The 23408-nt window shown below is 46.4% G+C and overlaps 1 protein-coding gene and 1 non-coding gene across 2 annotated transcripts; both read left to right on the forward strand.

Annotated features, from left to right (window-relative positions):
* Window positions 1–15259: 15259 nt before the first annotated feature.
* LOC127335352 (uncharacterized) lies at window positions 15260–23326 on the forward strand. The gene is made up of 4 exons (XM_051361996.2): window positions 15260–15718; window positions 20463–20738; window positions 21292–21429; window positions 21515–23326. Exons 1-4 carry the CDS (start codon window positions 15386–15388, stop codon window positions 23069–23071), a joined length of 2304 nt encoding a protein of 767 aa, XP_051217956.1. The 5' UTR covers window positions 15260–15385; the 3' UTR covers window positions 23072–23326.
* On the forward strand, window positions 21023–21146 carry LOC127337328 (U6atac minor spliceosomal RNA). The gene has a single exon (XR_007873739.1). It is a non-coding gene; the product is annotated as a U6atac minor spliceosomal RNA (small nuclear RNA).
* Window positions 23327–23408: the final 82 nt, after the last annotated feature.

A 23408-nucleotide genomic window follows, 5' to 3' on the forward strand; every position in this document is an offset into this window, starting at 1 on the left:
GTAGCAACTTGAGAATCAAGACCATAAGTAGCACTCATATTACGAAATTTATCAGTATCCATAAAAGCTTCAATGCATTTATAATCATAATTTATACTTGATTCTCTATCCTTGTCGTTCTCCCATCCTTCAGTATTCTCCTGGATCCGATTAAGAAGGTCCCTCTTAAACTCTTCTTTGTTGCGTGTAAATGATCCAGAACAAGAAGTATCCAGCAAGGTCTTGTCTTGAAAAGAAAGTCTTGCATAGAAATTATCAATGATAACATTACCAGGAAGCTCATGAATGGGGCATTTGAGCATTAAAGACTTCAATCTCCCCCACGCTTGGGCAATACTCTCTCCATCATGAGGCCAAAAATTATGTATGCGGTTCCGGTCTTTGTGAATTTCACTTGGAGGATAGAACTTAGAATAAAATCGGGGCACAATATCATTCCATTCAAGAGAATCCCCATCATCCAATAATTTATACCAATGCGCCGCTTTACCAGACAGCGATATAGAGAATAGTTTCTTCCTCACTTCATCCATAGAAATACCTGCACACTTGAATAAACCGCATAATTCATGTAAGAACAGTAAATGATCTCCAGGATGGACAGTTCCATCCCCTGTATAACGGTTATCCACAACACGTTCAATAATTTTCATAGGTATTTTGTATGGAACCTCTTCATCACCTGGCGCCTCATCCACTACCTTTGCAGTAGTAGTAGATTTTCCAAATAAAAATTAAAGAGAAGATATCTCCATAATGAATTATAGCAGCAGGCAGAAATAAAATCAGCACAAACAGTAAAAGTTTCCCTTACCAATTCCACTTACCAATAGCGTTTCACTCCCCGGCAACGGCGCCAGAAAATAGTCTTGATGACCCACAAGTATAGGGGGTGTATCGTAGTATTTTCGATAAGTAAGAATGTCGATCCCAACGAGGAGCAGAAGGTGTTGACAAGCAGTTTCGATGAAGGATTCACTGTAAATGCTCACAGACAAGTATTCAGGGGGTTTTGATGTAGCAGTTGAATAAAGTACGAGTAAGTAAAGTGCGAGAGAAATAATTGCAGCGAGCGGCCCAATCCTTTTTAGCACAAAGGACAAGCCGGTTTGTTTACTTATAATGACCAAACGTTTTTGAGGACACACGGGAATTTAGTCTAGTGCTTTCGCTTCATATAGCTGATTAATCTTCATTGTTTTGATAAGTGTTGTGTGGGTGAACCTATGCTAATGCACCGCCCTTCCTAGGAATAATACATACTTGTGATTATACCCCTTGCAAGCATCCGCAACTACAAGAAAGTAATTAAGATAAATCTAACCACAACCTTAAACTCTGAGATCCTGCTATCCCTCCTGCATCGATATACCAACAGGGGTTTAGGTTTCCGTCACTCCGGCAACCCCGCAATTGGCAAACGAATACAAGATGTACTCCCCTAGGCCCATAAAGGTGAAGTATCATGTAGTCGATGTTCACATGACACCACTAGAAGAATAACACCACAACTTAAATATCATAACATTGAATATTACTCAACCATAATTCACTACTAACATTTAGACTTCACCCATGTCCTCAAGAACCAAACGAACTACTCACGAGACATCATATGGAACATGATCAGAGGTGATATGATGATGAATAACAATCTGAACATAAACCTTGGTTCAATGGTTTCACTCAATAGCATCAATAACAAGTAGAAATCAATACTGGGAGAGTTTCCCCTATCAAACAATCAAGATCCAACCCTAATTGTTACAGCGGTGACGATGTGCAGCGGTGGAGACGGCAGTGATGATGATGGAGATGATGATGATGGTGATGGAGATGATGTCTAGCTCGATGTCGGTGACGATGGCGTCGATTTCCCCCTCCGGGAGGGAATTTCCCCGGCAGATTTCAGCCTGCCGGAGAGCTCTTTTCTCTCTGGTGTTTTCCGCCCCGCAGAGGCAGCTGTGACTCTTCGCGACTATCCCCCGGAGCTTAGGTTTTCGGGGCGAAGAAATACGCGAAGGAGAGGGGGCCAGAGGGGGCTGTGGGCCCCCTCCTCACATGGCGGCGCGGCCAGGGCAGGGCCCGCGCCGGCCTGTGAGGGGGGCCCATGGCGGCCCTCCTCGGCTCCCCCTTTTGGCTCCCTTCGTCTTCTGGAAAAATAGGATTTTCATATAATTTCTGTCAATTGTTGATCTTCCGAAATATTGCCTTCTGACGACGCTTTTTCCAGCAGAATCCTGGCTCCGGTGCGCGATCCTCCAATAATCATGAAACATGCAAAATAGATGAAATAACATAAGTATCATCTCCAAATATGAAATATATCAATGAATAACAGCAAATTATGATATAAAATAGTGATGCAAAATGGACGTATAACACGACGTGGACCGAGGCTCCTCCTCTGGGTGTTCCTTCAGGTAAGCCAGCGAAGCCCTCCCTCCATGATCAAGCTTGGAGGCAGGAGCCCATGAGGAGATCCACTCAAAGTTGGTGCACTTCAGCTCGATGTCAGTTCCAATGGTGCTTTAATCCTTTTCGACAAGAGCCCACAAAGGAGTCCACTTCCCTCCATGTCTGGTCTTTGAAAGGAACTTTCCAGTTTCTCAGATAAGATAAATCACTCTCCACACCTGCTTCAAATCCAACCAAGTAAGTCTATTAAAAACCAAACTATTCCTAGAATTCCAAATCCCCCACAAAATAGCAGAAGAGATGAAATTGAATTGCAAGAACTTTTTATTACGAAGGCATCTACTAGCTATATCTAGGTACTTTTCCACTTTATGATTAAACAAATTTTCAACCAAAGCCCAAACTTGTCTAGAGACTATGCAATCAAAAAAGAGATGATGCACACTCTCAGACTCTTTGCAGAAAGAGCATTCCATTGGTTTTGGAATACCTCTACGCCTCAAATTATCCCTAGTCATGATTTTATTTAGTGATAACAACGAGAGGAAAACCTGTACTCTGGGAGGAATTTTCAAACCCCAGACAGCAGGCAAGAAAATAGGAGTCACTCCCCTAAAATTAACCAAAGCATACATGGATTTTGAGGAGTATACCCCATTTGTTTCATAAGCCGAGATAAGTTGGTCTTAATCAGCACTAAAAACTATAGTTTCAGCAATAGCTAAAATTTCATGCCATTGTGCCATCATATCATCAGAGAAGGTTCTTCTAAAATCACACCTCAAAGTTGTTTCATCCCACACCTCACTAATAGTCTTAGTTTGTTGATTAGATATAAAGTAAATATCCCAAAATTGAGTAGCTAAATTAGTATTACCAAACCAAATATCTTCCCAAAATTTAACACTCCTACAATTCCCTATTTTCTATTTGTAACCAAACCTCACTAATTCTGCAGCACCCATCACTCCTTTCCAAAAGGTTGATGGATGGGCATCATGACAGCAAAGTATGTTTGGATCTGTAGTATTATATTTACTGTCTATTACTTTTCTCCAGAGAGTCCCTTCCTCCTGTATATATCTCTTAATCCAAGACCCTAGTAGACAGAGGTTTAAGTCCTGCAAGTTTAGAATACCCATACCACCAAACTCTTTTCTCATACACACATAAGGCCAATTAGCCAAATGGATTTTATTGTTTCCTTCTTCATCATTCCACAAACAATTAGCTAATTGGGTATTTATTAACTTCAAAGCACATTTGGGGAATTTAAAGAAGGATAACAAATAAATTGGGATACTGGCTAAAACTGACCTAACTAACTCTCTTTTAGTTGTAGAGGAAAGCAATTTCCCTCTCCAGCGAGACAATCTACTTAGGAGAGAATCAACCAAAGGTTGCAAATCTCCCCTTTTTAGTTTATCATAATGCAGAGGAATTCCCAGGTATTTTATTGGGAAAGATCCTAGCACACATCCAAAAGTCTCAAAAAAGGAGAGCACTCTTGAACCTCTACATTAATAGGTATCAACTCACTCTTATGATAATTAATTATCATGCTAGAGATTTTCTCAAAACAGGTTAAAATCCACTTCATGTTAGTTGCAATCATGTTACTCTTTTCAAGGAAAAGTAGAGTGTCATCAGCATACTGAAGACAAACCAACCCTCCAGGAACAAATTCAGGACAAAGGCCCCTAATAAGTCCCTCACTACCACCTTTGAATAGCATCTTGGAGAACACATCTACTACAAAATTAAGAAGACCAGGGGATAGAGGATCCCCTTGTATTAAACCTTTTCCAGTGAGAAAGAAATCACTTTCTACTTCATTGATTTTAACACCAACAGAACCACCTGTGGTAAGTTGTTTAATAAGCCTAATCTAAAAAGGGCTAAAGCCTCTAAGCTGCAAGATCTCATACAATAAATCTAGATTAACTCTATCATAAGCTTTTTCATAGTCGATTTTGAAAACAAAACCTTCCATTTTCCTCCTATGCACCTCATGTACAATTTCATGTGCAATAACAACACTCTCTAGAATATACCTCCCCTTAATAAAGGCAGCTTGATTCTGAGAAATCAATCTACCTATGATCTTAGCTAACCTATTTGTCAAAACTTTACAGAAAATCTTAAAACTACAATTAAGCAAACTAATAGGTCTAAACTTCTTCATAGTTCTAGCGTCACTTTCCTTGGGGATAAAAGTAATCATAGCAAAACTCAATCTAAAAATGTCTAACTTGTCTTCAGACAAAGCATAAAAAAGATTCATTAAATCCTGAGCAATAACATCCCATATTTTTGGTAGAAGAAAAAAGACAAACCATCTGGCCCAGGTGCCCCATGAGCATAGGAACCAAAGACAACCTCTTTCACTTCTTCTAAAGTAAATCTACTCCCTAGCATATCATTTTCTTCTAGAGTTACTTTTTATTCAGGTAGAAAGAAATCATCTAAAAGCCTAATATCATGTCTATCTTCAGCACCAAACAGATTTTTGTAATAGGTTTTAGCTATCTCTAGCATTCCTTTTATTTGAGTTACAGGACCCTTAGGACCATCTAACACATGAATCATTTTCTTTCTCCTTCCTTGATTAGCTAAAGCATGAAAATAAGCAGTATTCATATCCCCTTCACATATATCTTTGTCCCTAGAATGTTGTTTAGCTTTTATTTACTCAATAAGACAAAAGGAACTCATTTCAGCAAGGATCTGTTTAAACCTCTCAGCCTCACCAGCTAGGAGCTCTTGACTTTCAGCTTTAATATCTAGTGTGTCATATTCCTCCATAAGGGATTTTTTTTATTTTTCCTAATATCAGCATCTATGTTTGTGTAGGATAACGTTGCATAGAAAACAAAAAATTTCCTACCGCGAACACGCAATCCAAGCCAAGATGCAATCTAGAAGACGGTAGCAACGAGGGGTTATCGAGTCTCACCCTTGAAGAGATTCCAAAGCCTACAAGATGAGGCTCTTGTTGCTGCGGTAGACGTTCACTTGCCGCTTGCAAAAGCGCGTAGAAGATCTTGATCACGATCGCTTCCGGCGCCACGAACGGGCAGCACCTCCGTACTCGGTCACACGTTCGGTTGTTGATGAAGACGACATCCACCTCCCCGTTCCAGCGGGCAGCGGAAGTAGTAGCTCCTCTTGAATCCGACAGCACGACGGCGTGGTGTCGGTGGTGGTGGAGAAACCTGGCGGAGCTTCGCTAAAGCTACGTGGGAGATATGGAGGAGAGGGGGGCGGCTAGGGTTTGGGAGGGGGTGGCCGGCCACTTCAATGGGGCGGCCAGCTTGTGGTCTTGGGGTGGCCGGCCCCCTCCCCTTGGCCCCTCTATATATAGGTGGAACCCAAGTGTTGGTCTCCAAGTCTTCGAATAAGACCCGAACCAAAAACCTTCCATATGGTGGGGAAACCTACCCAAGTTAGGACTCCCACTAGAGGTGGGGTTTCCACCTCCCATATGGGGGGGTGGCCGGCCCCTAAGGGGGAGTCCACTTGGGACTCCTCCCCCACTAGGGTTGGCCGGCCATGGAGGTGGAGTCCCATGTGGACTCCACCTTCCTTGGTGGTTTCTTCCGGACTTTTCTAGAACCTTCTAGAACCTTCCATAGAACCTTCCGCGACATTTTAATTCACATAAAATGACATCCTATATATGAATCTTATTCTCCGGACCATTCCGAAACTCCTCGTGATGTCCGGGATCTCATCCGGGACTCCGAACAAATATTCGAACTCCATTCCATATTCAATTTCTACCATTTCAACATCCAACTTTAAGTGTGTCACCCTACGGTTCGTGAACTATGCGGACATGATTGAGTACTCACTCCGACCAATAACCAATAGCGGGATCTGGAGATCCATAATGGCTCCCACATATTCAACGATGACTTTAGTGATCGAATGAACCATTCACATACAATACCAATTCCCTTTGTCACGCGATATTTTACTTGTCCGAGGTTTGATCTTCGGTATCACTCTATACCTTGTTCAACCTCGTCTCCTGACAAGTACTCTTTACTCATACCGTGGTATGTGGTCTCTTATGAACTCATTCATATGCTTGCAAGACATTTAGACGACATTCCACCGAGAGGGCCCAGAGTATATCTATCCATCATCGGGATGGACAAATCCCACTGTTGATCCATATGCTTCAACTCATACTTTCCGGATACTTAATCCCACCTTTATAGCCACCCATTTACGCAGTGGTGTTTGGTGTAATCAAAGTACCTTTCCGGTATAAGTGATTTACATGATCTCATGGTCATAAGGACTAGGTAACTATGTATCGAAAGATTATAGCAAATAACTTAATGACGAGATCTTATGCTGCGCTTAATTGGGTGTGTCCATTACATCATTCATATAATGATATAACCTTGTTATTAATAACATCCAATGTTCATGATTATGAAACTAATCATCCATTAATCAACAAGCTAGTTTAAGAGGCATACTAGGGACTTCTTGTTGTCTACAATCACACATGTACTAATGTTTCGGTTAATACAATTATAGCATGATATATAAACATTTATCATAACCATAAAGATATAAATAATAACCACTTTATTATTGCCTCTAGGGCATATCTCCTTCAGTCTCCCACTTGCACTAGAGTCAATAATCTAGTTTACATTTGTAAAGATATAACACCTTGGCCTTCTGGTGCTTTATCATGTATTGCTCACCGGAGAGGTTTTTAGTCATCGGATCTGACACGCTCAGAAACGTATGTATTTTGTAATTCATTTGCGTCTCAACGCATCACTCATTTCCAAATGAGTTGGCATTAAATATGTTTGATCTTCTGGTGGAACCTTAATTCCGCTGTCTGAAATATGTCACTTATATTGTCACACACAATATAGCTTCAAAGTTCTGACTCTGTCGGAACTACACCAAGTTCTCAAAGAACCTCTTGACTTAACATCCTTTGTCATTGTCAAAACAATGACATACTCTGCCTTCTTTTGTAGAATCCGTCACAATATTTAGAACTCTTCTAAATCTAGCATAGACAACTTCTAGCTCATTGTGCTACCTTTTAAACAACACTTAGTCTAATTTGAGATTGAAATTATATTTTATATGTGATAAAACCAATATCGGTGTAACACCTTACAGCGATTTGTTTGTCATTTCTTCATACAAATATATATATATATCCTTAGTTCTTCTAAAGTACTCAAGGATATTCTTACTGTCGTCCAATGATCATCATATGAATCATTCTGGTATATGCTCATAACACTTTATAGCACATGATATCTGATTGTGTACATATTATTCGTGATCTATAATCACTCATGTGTTTTTACTCATTGAGTGTCAGATACACTCAAGTCTTGTTAAACCTTCACATGACAAGAACATTTTCTTAATATTTCTATATTGAACTACTTCAATATCCATCATATGTACTTTGACTTAAACTTATTTATGTGTTTCAATCTATCTTCATAGATCTTGACACTAAATTTGTTTCAGTCCATATCCTTTCATTGAAGTTAATTCTCAATGAAACCTTTTAATCAAGTATATAATTACATCATTTATAACCAACTATATGTCACCTACATAAAGTATTATAAATGTGTCTTAGCGCTCCCACTTAATTTCTTGCAAATGCAAGCCTCTTCATCATCTCTTGATGAAATCAAAAACTCTTTGACTATTTCATCTGGTGAAGATTCCAACTCCGCGATACTTACTTCATCCAATTGAAGTTCGTATACCTATCTAGTATTCCACGAACCAGCAAAACTCTTGGTTGTATCTTGTATACACCTTTAATACATACTTCTGATAAGTAATGTATTTTGCCATCCTACTAGCATATCTCATAAAAGAAATATGTAGTGATTACTAGAATAATCCACATAGACTATAAGCATTGCTACGGAAGATCTAATCTTATCGTAGTCAACTCTTTTGAACTTTGTCGTAAACAATTTTTTGACAAGTCGAGCTTCTTCAAAGATATTTCATCCAAGTCTATAGATCCATTTACTTTCAAAAAGTATTCATCTATTATGGATTTCATGGCGCATGGCCATTTTAACGGAGTCAGGGCCCATCATAATTTCTTTGTTTGTAGTTGGTTTTATCATTGTTCAAAATCAATCCTTTGTCCACAAATCATTTATTTGATCACAAAGTTAACCATACCTACAAGGTTCAATATGTACTTCGATCTCCATGGCTAAAACACTTTGTAGTCATGGGAGCCATGATCGTTGTGGCCGCTTCCGAAACCAATTCCGATGCTGCGCTACTCTGATCATTATGCTCAGGTTCATAAACCTTATCAAATTATATTGTCCTCCCACTCAAATACTTCACTAGAAACAATTTCTCGGAAATAAGAAACATTGACAAACACTTTTGTCTTTGTCTCGTGGGAAGAATTCCCAATCAAATCTCTGGGATAACCAACAAAGACATTCATCCGATTTTGGTTGTAAACTTATTTACTTATGCTATGCATACCAAAATTTAAGAAAAGACTATCAGGTTTCTTACCTATGCCATAACTCGTATGGTGTCATTTCAACGGATCATGATGATGCTCTATTTAGTGTAAAAGCAGTAGTCACTAAAGCATAATCCACAAAAATATAATGGCGTCATAATATTTTTATCTCATCATTAATCCAACAAGGTTTGGATACATATCTTGAATACTATATCATCATTATGATACTCCAAGAAATGTGAGTTGTATAAAAATTTCATAACTCTCTTAGATGTTCGCTAAAACTCGTAATTCAAATATTTCCACTATGATCCAATCATAGATATTTGACTTTTCTATTACGATGATTTCCACTTCATGCTGAAATTTATTTGAATCCATTCAAATGTTTCAAAATATATCCACATATATATACTCAATTCATTGTTGAAAGTTTTCATGAAGTAGAAGAATCTCCCGCACACAACTATGCCCAGTGAACCACATACATCATCATATATTTTTCCACTAAGTTAGTTGCCCGTTCAACTTTTGGCCTATGAACGGTATTTTAATCATTCTCTTTAGAAAAGATTTGCAAGCGCCAAATGATTCAAAAATCAAATGACTCCAAAAATCCATTTGCATGGAGTTCCTTCATGCGTTCCTTTCTAACATGACCTAAATGGCGGTTCCACAAATAAGTGGAATTCAAATCATTTGCCTTATGGCATTTTTAGCGTCAGTGTTATGTATGTGTGTTTCACCATTAAGATTTATAATAACTTATCCATCGTACATGGAGTAATGTCATAATTTGAACAACTCATTGTTTTCATTTGACCAGAGCAAAATAACAATTATTAAGTTCTTTATTATAAATTCTAAGGGCTAGATAGAATACCAACGACGAACATAATAACACTTTATTTTGTTCCAGACGTGTATTCCTATCATATTCCTTGTCAGTCACTTAGGCCATTGTATTCTTGTATTGTGTTGTTTTGTATGACACTTCATACCAACCAATATAGTACTAATACCCAAGAATTTCATAGTGTGACCTAACTAGGAATACAAACATAACATGTATATCATTTATATACACTTGAGCTAGACTTTCTAGTCTTTTCTTTCTTTTTTGCCAAAATATCTTTTGCAGTTTCTCTTTTAGCTTTCCTCATTATTCAGAAAAACACTTCAACATAAATAACTTCTAGGTTTGTTGGTCAAATACCAATAACCTTGAGGTTCTTACTTTGAAGTTGATCATCATATGACAAGTGTTCTAGATTTCACTTATTAGTAACTGTGATGAACAATTTCACTCATAATTTTATCCATCAATTCATGACAACTTTTTGAGACCATGTCTGTACATGCTAGGCTCATAAAGTTTAACCTTAGTATTTGCATGTACAAATCTGGCTTGCACCCGTTGTATGCACACGTAGAATCTATCACACCCGATCATCACGTGATGCTTCGAAACGACGAGTCTTAGCAACGGTGCATACTAAGGATGATAACTTCATGGATATGCAAATATTATTAGTGCCCCAATAGTTGGAGGATTGTGACGCCTAGCGTCTTCAACCTTCATACATTCCCATAAAACTTATGAGTTTATGTAGTCTCACCAAATTTATATTCTATCATCTTGCAATAAGGTCTTAGATATCACATATATCTCATACCTTGATTATTTCTGAAAACTAAATTTTCAGCTCCTTACTTTTCAAACAGATTTGAACTTCAAGTTTCACGGAGACAAGATAACTTTGGGTACTAATTGAAACCATAGCTCTTTGAATCAACAATGTGAGGTTTACTAAAAGTTTGCAATAGGACTTAATCAATTCTTGATTCTTTAACAATACGGTACTAATCCGTAAAGTTTCTTATCAGATTTAACAGTATTTCTATCTCAATAACAAGACTAGCGCATAGTAGTAAACGGATGCCAATACTACAAAATTAATACAAAATACTACTCAGACTATGTTTATGATAATTAGTTCATGTTTTAATCTAATTACTAATGAACTCCCACTTAATACAACATCCCTCATAGTTATTAAGTGGTACACGATCCAAATCCACTACACCAAAACCGATCATCACGTGAGATGATGTAGCTTCAATGGTGAACATCAACATGTTGATCATATCATCCATATGACTCGTGTTCAACCTTTCGGTTTCCGTTGTCCCGAGGCCATGTCTGTACATGCTAGGCTCGTCAAGCAAACCCAAGTATTCCGCGTGTGCAACGTTGCTTACACCCGTTGTATGTGAACGTTGAGTCTATCACATCCGATCATCACGAGATGCTTCGAAACGACGAACTGTACAACGGTGCATACGAGGGGAGAACACTTTATTATCTTATTATTAATGTGAGGGATCATCTTATAATGCTACCGTCGCGATCTAAGCAAAATAAGATGCATAAAGGATTAACATCACATGCAATTCATATGTGATATGATATGGCCCTTTAGTCTTTGCGCCTTCGATCTTCATCATCAAAGCACGGACATGATCTCCATCATCAACGGGCATGATCTCCATCATCGTCGGCGTAGCGTCAAGGTTCATGACGCCGTCTTCATGGTTGTTCACCTCATGTAGCAACTATTACAACTACTTTGAAATACTACTCAACATGAAAATTAAAGACAACCATAAGGCTCCTGCCGGTTGCCACAATACAATAATGATCATCTCATACATATTCATCATCACATTATGGCCATATCACATCACCAAACCCTGCAAAAACAAGTTAGACGTCTCTAATTTGGTTTGCATATTTTACGTGGTTTAGGGTTTTCGAGAGAGATCTAATCTACCTACGAACATGAACCACAACGGTGATACTAGTGTTGTCAATAGAAGAGTAAATTGAATCTTCACTATAGTAGGAGAGACAGACACCCGCAAAGCCACTTATGCAATACAAGTTGCATGTCGAGCGTGGAGCAAATCTCATGAACGCGGTCATGTAAAGTTAGCCCGAGCCGCTTCATCCCACTATGCCACAAAGATGCAAAGTACTCAAACTAAAGATAACATAAGCATCAACGCCCACAAACCATTGTGTTCTACTCGTGCAACCATCTATGCATAGACACGGCTCGATACCCTTTGTAGGATAACGTTGCATAGAAAACAAAAAATTTCCTACCGCGAACACGCAATCCAAGCCAAGATGCAATCTAGAAGACGGTAGCAACGAGGGGTTATCGAGTCTCACCCTTGAAGAGATTCCAAAGCCTACAAGATGAGGCTCTTGTTGCTGCGGTAGACGTTCACTTGCCGCTTGCAAAAGCGCGTAGAAGATCTTGATCACGATCGCTTCCGGCGCCACGAACGGGCAGCACCTCCGTACTCGGTCACACGTTCGGTTGTTGATGAAGACGATGTCCACCTCCCTGTTCCAGCGGGCAGCGGAAGTAGTAGCTCCTCTTGAATCCGACAGCACGACGGCGTGGTGTCGGTGGTGGTGGAGAAACCCGGCGGAGCTTCGCTAAAGCTACGCGGGAGATATGGAGGAGAGGGGGGCGGCTAGGGTTTGGGAGGGGGTGGCCGGCCACTTCAATGGGGCGGCCAGCTTGTGGTCTTGGGGTGGCCGGCCCCCTCCCCTTGGCCCCTCTATATATAGGTGGAACCCAAGTGTTGGTCTCCAAGTCTTCGAATAAGACCCGAACCAAAAACCTTCCATATGGTGGGGAAACCTACCCAAGTTAGGACTCCCACTAGAGGTGGGGTTTCCACCTCCCATATGGGGGGGTGGCCGGCCCCCTAAGGGGGAGTCCACTTGGGACTCCTCCCCCACTAGGGTTGGCCGGCCATGGAGGTGGAGTCCCATGTGGACTCCACCTTCCTTGGTGGTTTCTTCCGGACTTTTCTAGAACCTTCTAGAACCTTCCATAGAACCTTCCGCGACATTTTAATTCACATAAAATGACATCCTATATATGAATCTTATTCTCCGGACCATTCCGGAACTCCTCGTGATGTCCGGGACTCCGAACAAATATTCGAACTCCATTCCATATTCAATTTCTACCATTTCAACATCCAACTTTAAGTGTGTCACCCTACGGTTCGTGAACTATGCGGACATGATTGAGTACTCACTCCGACCAATAACCAATAGCGGGATCTGGAGATCCATAATGGCTCCCACATATTCAACGATGACTTTAGTGATCGAATGAACCATTCACATACAATACCAATTCCCTTTGTCACGCAATATTTTACTTGTCCGAGGTTTGATCTTCGGTATCACTCTATACCTTGTTCAACCTCGTCTCCTGACAAGTACTCTTTACTCGTACCGTGGTATGTGGTCTCTTATGAACTCATTCATATGCTTGCAAGACATTTAGACGACATTCCACCGAGAGGGCCCAGAGTATATCTATCCATCATCGGGATGGACAAATCCCACTGTTGATCCATATGCTTCAACTCATACTTTCCGGATACTTAATCCCACCTTTATAGCCACCCATTTACGCAGTGGTGTTTGGTGTAATCAAAGTACCTTTCCGGTATAAGTGATTTACATGATCTCATGGTCATAAGGACTAGGTAACTATGTATCGAAAGCTTATAGCAAATAACTTAATGACGAGATCTTATGCTGCGCTTAATTGGGTGTGTCCATTACATCATTCATATAATGATATAACCTTGTTATTAATAACATCCAATGTTCATGATTATGAAACTAATCATCCATTAATCAACAAGCTAGTTTAAGAGGCATACTAGGGACTTCTTGTTGTCTACAATCACACATGTACTAATGTTTCGGTTAATACAATTATAGCATGATATATAAACATTTATCATAACCATAAAGATATAAATAATAACCACTTTATTATTGCCTCTAGGGCATATCTCCTTCAGTTTGCACTCCACTCTTTTGCAGAGCTCCTAAAACACCTCACTTTAGTTTGGCAGACATCAAGTGGGTTACTGCTATGTACTTGAATAGACCAAGCCTTTACCACAACATCCAAAAAAATCTACTCTAGTGCTCTACCATTTTTCAAATTTAAAACTATTCTTCCTAGGAACAACAGCCTCTCGAGAGTCCCAGATTATAGGCGTATGATCACTCCCCAACGTAGGTAAAGCCCTTGCATTCCCTAAAGGAAACAAGGCTTCAAAACTAGTATTACAAAAAATTCTATCAATCCTACTCGTGATCATATTACTTTGATTATTACTCCAGGTAAAAGATCTACCAGCCAAACCAATTTCCACTAAAGCCCACATATCTACCCAAGCATTGAATTTATCAGCTCATTTAAAATCTATAACACCATTACTTTTGTCACTTTGGGACCTGACTAGATTAAAATCTCCACCAATCATGGCAGGTCCATCCCAACTTAAAAACAACTCATGAAGTTCTAAAATAAAAGTATCCTTTCCCTCATAAGGAGAACCATAAGCTATAGTAAGTCTAACAACTATACCAAAACTTTTTTTTATCCGAACTACTGTGCTAACAGAGAAAGATTTAATATCCGAAGAAATAACCTCAAAAACATCACTATTTACGCCAACTAAAATACCACCAGCAGTACCAACTGCATGCATAAAATTCCACTCAAAATTCCTATTTCCCAAAATATTTTTTAGGAAAGATTTAGTAAACTTCTCTTTCTTGGTCTCCTGGAAATCAATGTAATCAACTTTTAAAGAAATAATAGTATCATCTAGACACTTTTTTCTACCAGGAGCAGTTATCTCTCTAATATATTAAAAAAGGAAACTTACATTGTAATCTTTTCCTAGAGTGCTTGCCCCGAGATTTCCTAATAAGTCTATCCATTTCTCCCCTTCATCCTCATAATTTTCATCATTTTATCTATTTCTATTAGTACATCCAACAGCTAGTTATTCTATTCATAGATCCATAGTGCACTTCGTTTCCTAAGAATTCATTTCGTTTCATTTTCATAGAGTTTCCAGTCAATATCTTGAAAACATACCTTTCATTTTCCGTGATGCAATGAAACATATACCCACGGTTGAAAAGAAATCGAGCCACTCGGTAGGGAAACGATGAGGCAAGTGACAGCTGAGCCGAAGCCGGAATCAAGCGGCGCGTTGAGCCTGCAGAATTCATGGCGGCTCACACTCACCCCTACAGCTCGTCGGGCAGCGGGGCTCACGGGCACGGCTCCACGCCACCGGCATAAGCCGAGCGTTAGACTTACACGCAGACCCCACACACCAGTTCACCGCGCTGTAACTTTAGCCCCATTCACCGCCCGTGTCTAGCTGCCGCTATAAATCGCGCCTTGCCGAGCTGCCGGCGCGCCCTCCCGTTTCAAGTCACCACCACCCCACACAAAGCAGAGACGAACAGAGAGATCGAAGCCCGATACGCGGGGGAACGCCGCCGCCGTCACTCGAGGAGATCGAGCCTTCCAGAATAGAATGGCGGTGCTGCTGCGCCCGGCGGCGATCGCCGGCGGCCGGCAGGTGTGGCCGGTGGCGGAGGAGCTGGGCGACGCGGGCGCGTCGCAGCGGCTCGTGGAGGCCGTCGCGCGCGGCGACGCGCGGGAGGCCGGTGAGCTGCTCGCGTCCGGGCGCGCGGACGTGAACTACGCCGGGGTGGTGTGGCTCGACGCGCGGCGCGTGGCGGAGGCGGCGCTGCGGGAGGGCGCCGCCGCCGAGCTGCGCGCCTCGCGCGAGGAGATCCGCGCCGACGTGTCCCCGCTCTTCCTCGCCGCCGGCAACGGCGACGTCGCGCTCGTCCGCGCGCTGCTCGTGAGTGCCCTCTGCTCTGCTCTGCTCTGCTTTTACTGCCGTTTTTCGCAGCTTGCTCTTCTCTTGCAACATCCGGTGCTCCCGTTCGCCGGTCGGTTTGGAAACCATAGCCGTGCTTTTCGCCGTGTTTTGCTCTGCGCTCAGCCATGAATTTGAGCCCAGCCTGAACTTTTTTCCCGTTGACAATTTGTACCGATTTGGGGAAGCATCGAGCGCTCGCGCTGCTTCAAATTTGAAGCGCTATAGCTATAGGGCATAGGCAAAGCCATAGCTCCATTTCCTCCCGTAGCCGTCGCTTTACCTTTACCGAGCTAGTGCAGATTTTGCACACATTTTTCGAACGGTCTCAGCGGGCGCTGCCAACTCTGAAAGTACACAAGACAACACATCTGTATCTCATCTCTAGTCCCTGGTAGATAGAAGAAGGCTATCTACTTCCCTGCGAAACGAGAAGTACCAAAGCTCGTGCCCATCATAGTTAAGTGTATACTGTACAAAAGCACGCGCTGGACAAATCCTGTCCTCATTTAGTTCAGATAACTTAAAAAGGGAGAAGGCATGGGAAAATGCATGGTTGAACCGGCGGGCACATGCTCCTGGCGGAAATTGGGCTACTATTGGTCCAAGTGTGCGGTGTGTCCCAATGTACCATACGACAGCTGAACATTTTAAGGATACGGATATACTAATACATTGGGTGGGCCCCGTAACGTAATGATGAGAGAGAGAAGTGGGAAATTTCCCCATCTCTCTGTAACCGCACGCGTTGCAGCAGCAGCCCCGCTTCAATGTCGCCATTGTCGCCGCAGTGCCTCCAACTCCATACACGGCCGCAGAGCGGAGATGGGTGGCGTGGTTGGCGGCGCCCTCGTCGGCTGGAGACCCGGTGCAGCGGCTCGAGATTAGTGGCGCTCTCGTCGGCTCGAGCGCCGTGAGCGCGGGGCAGTTCCGGAGTAGCGGCTCGAGATCCGCGCCGGCGGGGAGGCTAAGCGGTCGCGGCGTGAGCACGGCGGGCGACGCAAAGGTGAGCAGCGGGTCGTGCAGCGTCGACCGAGGCGGGCGACGATGGCGGCAACGCGCTTGAGCGCGTCTAGCTTCTCGGCGAGTGCGAGGGCGAGGAGGCGCGCTTCGCCATTGGGCTCCACGACGGCGCACACGGCGCGGGAGTCGAGGCAGAGGGAGCCGTCAGGCGCGCGGACTCGGCGTCGGAGAGGGAGCGGTGGAGGCTGGCGTCGTGGACTGGGCGGCGTCAGGGACATGGCGACGTCGAGGTGGCGTCGGGGACGGGGGCGGCGGCGGGAGCAGGGCGGCATCGAGGACGGGGGCAGCATCGAGGTGGCATCGTGGACTGGGCGGCGTCGAGGTGGCGTCGTGGACGGGGCGGCATCCGGGCAAGCTCGGAGTGGAGCCGGGCGCGGCGATGATGGAGGTCCGTCGTGGAGGCGACCCGCCGGCGACGACGGAGGCCATGGGGGCGTGCGGGGAACCGAGTGGAGGGGATGGAGATCGAAGGGGCGGGGGAGAGGATAGAGGGACCACACACGTGTATGTACTGTTGTTTTGTACCTGTATATGGAAAACACCCATTCCAGCAGTGGACCCCACGCAATAATCCAGACCAATCAGAAGCTGACTTGGCCCAGGATCAAATGCCGCCCGGTTCCATTCGTTCAATCCTCCCTCTGAATACGCACTTGGCCGGCCCCTCCGGCGCGCTAATCACTCCCTATGGCCACCTCCCGTCCTTCTCCATAACACAAGGATTAGACGCGAGGACGAAGCCATGATGAGATATTTGGCATACAGTTCGGAACCCAATCATGTGTTCCCTCACCAGCCTTCACTCCGGGAACACCCGTTTCCTCGCAAATCGGTTTCTGGAAGAGGGGCTGCCAAGTACCAGCCCCGCATGGCTGCAACGGGGACCACGCGCGCTTTGCGTTTTCGTTTGCGTTTGCAGCTCCTCTTTAATGCGCGTACGGACGGACAGATTTTTGTTCCCTAGCCACGATAGAAAATCGTGAGACATGGAGAGCTTACGCTGGGGAAGCTTCTTGGACACGCCTTCACTGTCCTGGACATACGTGTGTAAGCATCAGTGGTGGCCTCTACTGTGTACAGCGTACATAATTACTATTGTACATACATACATACGGGCATGTTAATTAGAGTACAACAGTATATTGCGCCTCAAAAGTATCTTCCAGTATTTACCTCTCCAGTATTACTACTGTTCCGCAGTAAAAAGTGGTGCGCTGGTAGCAGCAGCTTCTCTCTGATGCTCCAAGAAGATCTTGTAATTTAGGAGTGGCTCACGGTACTGTAATCTATGAGTTGTATATACCGCTGCTTAGGAGAGTACAATGGAGTATTTTGGAGGGGGACAAGGGTAGATGGGTTTGACTTTAACCCTGACTCAGCACTTGGTTTGTTTACTGCTGCCCATAACATAATGAATCTGTAGAAAGCACTGGTAGTACACTGCACTAATTAAGGTGTACACTTGCCAAGCACTAGTAACAGGCACAGCTCAACGCTTTGGCCGAGCCCAATATATTCCCCCTCGTGAGCGCGGTCGGGGGTTAAAGATCACGTGAGCTCCTCTCCTCAGGGTCGCCCCGTCCCCTCTTCGATCTCCCAGACCATGAGTCGTGTCCATCCTACGTCCGTGCTGTTTTGTAGTGTAGTGTACACTCCAGCAATCCTCAGATTTGGTGGATCCTATGGTCCTTTTGCCTTGGCATTTGATTGCCACCTGGGCCTAATCACAGCGCCACCGGCTTGCCGGCATCACGTGTCAAAGTAACATCGTGTTCTACTAGGAAGTAATCCGTGTTTAGCAGGAGCTGGGACCTGCGCTGCGGCATGGTGGCGTGCAGACGTGCAGGCAGTCCGGGTGATACGCCGGTGTGATGGGGCGGCCGACGCGCCATGCCATTGAATGGGAGTGGCCGCGGCAGGGGAGGAGTAGGTTACGCAGGCCATGGGCCGGGGCCGAGCATGCACCGGGTCAAGCAATTTTTGCCCCGCAGGCAAACCGCACGCCGCATGTACCCTGATCTCTGCCAGAGGGCAATGAATGCCATCGCCCCCATCGCCGAAGCCAGAGCCCCATGGCTGTGGCCATGGCCCTTGTCCCGGAACGGGCGTTCCAGCATCTAGCCTGCTCGGAGCTCTCCGTTTGGCAGGCTAGCATGGAACGGGGATGCGTCCGTGCGTGCTGTACCTTTTGCACCATCTCAGCTTGCCCCAAAACGATAACCAAACCCTGAAACCAGTCACCAGAGCGAACCTCACCCGGGCGGCCGGGCCATCATTGCGTGCGCCTGCAATGGCGACAGTTGCCGGTTTCATGCTCGGAGGAGGATGAGATATGCATCTGTCATCTACACAAGTTAATTTTCTTCACGCCGTGAAACCGCCTCCCCCAGCCCCGGGTAGCCGGCAAGCTAGCAACTAGGCAGCGCCGAGGGCCTCGCCATTATGAGCGCTAAACGCATGTGTCACCTGCAGAAACCTGTCCCCGTGCATTTGCATCCAATTCACATGCGTGATCGCATCGCGCCGCGTCTGCATTGCCACCTCAGGAGGGAGGTAGCGTTGGGCTACTGGTACGGAGCTCACCACGTACTATCCTGTCGTCTTCCTTGTCTCGTAGCCCACGACCTGCCTGCCCCCTCTGCCACCGCCCAGCTGTACACCCTGCAGCTCGGCGAGCCAGCTACAGGCGCTCGGCGCCCATGCACAGCCGCGGCCCGGCACCGTCCTTCCCATGTCCTTTCCGTGCCATTGCCGCGCGCTCGGCGTCTGCCTCCTACTTCCTGGTGCGTGTGGCTTTCCACTGTTCGCGGCGCGCGCTGGCTCCCCAGTGGGATAATTGATGGTGACACGGGGAGACCATCTACTGTTTAGAACATCACTGTGCGCGGCGCTGGCTCCCCAGTGCAATGTATTTACATAGGTGCGATACGCCAATGCCGGAAAATGGCCAGTACCTGGTGCATATATCTTGTTGTTACAGTGTGCCAAGGGATGGTTAAACTGAAGAGTAAATACGGGGCTGATGTGACTTTGATGGCACCGTCCCACTAGCTGGACGGCATCATTGTTCATGCAATCATGCATTCATTTTGTTGGATTTGTACAAACACACGGTAAAGAAACGGTGAAGCACTAGAACGAAAATGCCTGTTATTTTCCAGCAGCTGTGGTCATCTTGAAAGCTACTGCTACATGCTGCCTGCAGCGTTGCGCGCGATTGCTACAATGCTGCAAACATTGAGCTGACGCTGAGATGAAGCCAAGGCACAGACATAAAAGATTTCATATCTCGATGATGGATAGCGACGCCATTGCCATCGCCTGCAGAATGTTGACCAGATTCCCTCTTGCCAGTAGGAGGCCCCCTTCTGTCTCTTGCATAAATGAGTCCGGGCACAGTGCCACCAGTCCAATGGTGTCACGCAGGCACCGATCACCGACGCGACCAGACATAGTAGTAAAACAGCGACGTCCCCTGCTCGGCCAGGCCAGCTATGGTGTTCCGAGTCCCGATGGTCATCGATCCTGCCCTGTTCTACCTTGGTCCATCGTACCTTCTGACCACTGTGCAGCGAAAGAGAAATTAAACTGGCATTATGAGCATCTTTATTTCAAGAATACATGTGCTCGATCATGATAAGATCATCATTTTCACTAGACATTTGTTTTCACCTTTTCTGATTGTTCATTTCGCTGCTTGCAGGGAAAGGGGGCGGACGTGAACGGGAAGGTGTTCCGCGGGTACCCGACGACGGCCGCGGCGAGGGAGGGGCACGCGGAGGTGGCCGAGCTGCTGGTGCGCGCGGGCGCGTCGCAGCCGGCTTGCGAGGAGGCCATCGTGGAGGCGGCGCTGCAGGGGCAGGCCTCCCTGGCGGCCATCTTCATGCGCTCCGACCTTGTCCGCCCGCGCATCGCTGTGCAGGCGCTCGTCTCCGCCGCCACTCGTGGCTTCGTCGACGTGGTTGAAACGCTCGTCAAGGTATGTTAACGGCTCAATATTACTCAATATTATCGTCAAGGAAAAAACTGTTTAGCACAAATTTCTTTCTTTGGAGCAACTATGGGCTTGGGCAGCCACTGGTGGCAGAATCTAGCTTCTCATGGTTTCTGTATAAGGCGTTTATTGGGCTTTGGGGGTGGGCCGTCGGGAGCCGCGCGAGCACATGGGGAGAGTGGGGCGGTAGAGAGCATCCTTTTAGTCCCACCTCGCTACTTGAGACAAAATGCGAGCGGTTTATAAGCTGAACAGGCACCAGCCACGTCGTGTTCGTAAAAAGGAGAGACGGTTGGCATCTCCCCTGACAGGGACGGGAACGGTCTTCGGACTTTCCTCTAGCACATTGCGGTTAAGGCTACCCGCTCCGGCGGATCTTACCCAAATTTTTTTGACATTTTTACAAACCTCTTGTCAATCATTATTTTAAGTTAATTGACATTTGGAATTTTTTAAGTTCTAACTTCAACAAGAGTTGCAGGTTAGACCTCCAAATTCCTAGGCAGCAGCTAAATTCATCTGATTCTCTGTTTTGCAGTGTGGTGCCGATCCAAACGCGACCTCCCGGGTGCTTTTGCGTTCGCTGAAGCCGTCGCTGCATCTCAATGTCGACTGCACAGCGCTTTTCGCGGCGATCGTGAGCCGGCAAGTCGCCGTCGTTCGTCAGCTACTTCAGGTATGCAGCGTTACATTGCACACAAACAGCCATACATTGCTTCAGCAACCCACGCTCTTGACACCATCTTGTGCCACTTTTCTAGGCTGGTGTGAAGAGGGACACCAGGGCGAGGCTGGGAGCTTGGTCTTGGGACGCGGCCACCGGTGAGGAGCTGCGCGTTGGCGCCGGCCTCGCCGAACCCTACGATGCCGCCTGGTGCGCCGTGGAGTACTATGAGTCCACGGGCACCATCCTCCGCATGCTCCTGCAGAACGGGTACTCCTCTGGCGCCACGCACCTTGGCCGGACGCTGCTCCACCACGCCGTCCTCTGCGGCAGCGTCGGCGCCGTCGAGACGCTGCTGGCGTGCGGTGCGGACTGCGAAGCTCCTGTGAAGACGTCCCGGAGCACCAGGTTCAGGCCAGTTCACATGGCCGCGCGCCTTGGCCAGCCGCAGGTACTGCAGACGCTCATGGACAAGGGCTGCGACGTCAACGCGAGGGCAGAGGGTGGCGATGTCGCTGCCATCCTGGCCGCGCGCCACAGGCATGAGGACTGCCTCAGGGTTCTCGTTTCGGCTGGAGCAGACGTTGCGCTGCTGAACTCGGTCGGCGAGTCTGCGGCCTCCGTCGCCTCTTCTGGTGGCTGGAAGGCGGGCTTTGAGCGCGCGGTTCTTGGCGCGATTTGGTCAGGGACCATCCCCGTGTCCAGCGACAGGAGCGTCTTCTCGCCCATGATGTTCGTGGCGCGCTGCGGCGATGCCGCTGCGGTGGAGGTGCTGCTCGCTCAGCCTGGCGTGGACATGGACGAGCAGGACACGGACGGGTGCTCGCCCATCATGGCTGCCGCCAAGGAGGGCAACGTGGACGCCTTCCGCGCCCTCGTCTTCGCCGGCGCCAACGTGAAACTTTGCAACAAGCGTGGCGAGACGGCGATCGGGCTCGCGCAGCAGAGCAAGAAGAGGGACCTGTTCGAGCAGGTGATGCTGGAGTTCGCGATGGAGAAGGGCATGCCGGCCGGTGGCTTCTATGCCCTGCACTGCGCGTCCCGGCGCGGCGACGCCGCAGCGGTGCGTCACCTGGCGAGCACGGGCTATGATGTCAACGTCCCGGACGGCGACAGCTACACCCCGCTCATGCTGGCGGCCAGGGAAGGCCACGCGGCCGTGTGCGAGCTGCTGATCTCCCACGGCGCCCGGTGCGACATTGTGACCCCGCACGGCGAGACGGCGCTCTCCCTGGCGCGGTCCGCGCTGGCCACTGCGTCGTTCAACAAGGCTGAGGACGTGATCATGGACGAGCTGGGCCGGCAGCTCGTTCTCCAGGGCGCGCACGTCGTGAAGCACACCAAGGGCGGGCGCGGGAAGCCGCACGGCAAGTCGCTGCGGATGGTCGCCGCTGCCGGCGTGCTCCGGTGGGGCGGGTCGAGCCGGCGCAACGTGGTGTGCGTGGAGGCCGAGGTCGGGGGCAGCTCGGCGTTCCAGCGGTACCGGCAGAGGAAGGGCCGTCGAGGCGACGACGCGTACGCGCCGGGGCTGTTCCGCGTGGTGACGGCGACGGGGAAGGAGGTGCACTTCGTTTGCCAGGGCGGTGAGGAGGCGGCGGAGCTGTGGGTGCGTGGCATCAGAGCGCTGACGAGGGCGGTGTTCGGCAAAGCGTGAGACCTAGCTAGGTAGTGAGATGAACTGTGCTCTGTTTAGGCTTGGTAGTTTGCAGCGAGCGTGCCTGTAAAGAGTAGGGGACGAAGTAGAGCGGGTGATGATGTGTGGAGTGGAGTTGGTGTGATGGTCTTCAGCTTGAAGACTTTGCCGAGTTGCCATGATGTTTTTGGTTCAGGGCCTGGGAGTTTGTACAGCTTTTCTGGATGTTTTTGGCTAAGTTGCTTTAGCCAGCTTGTTAGTGACTTTCACTCTGAATTCTCAGTGTCTTTGAGAAGTTCACCACTTTCATAACGCTAGCGCCTATATAAACCATTTCTGAATGGCTTCTTCGGAAACT

The sequence above is a fragment of the Lolium perenne genome, chromosome 2, assembly GCF_019359855.2.
Source record: "Lolium perenne isolate Kyuss_39 chromosome 2, Kyuss_2.0, whole genome shotgun sequence".
NCBI classification, from domain to species: domain Eukaryota; kingdom Viridiplantae; phylum Streptophyta; class Magnoliopsida; order Poales; family Poaceae; genus Lolium; species Lolium perenne.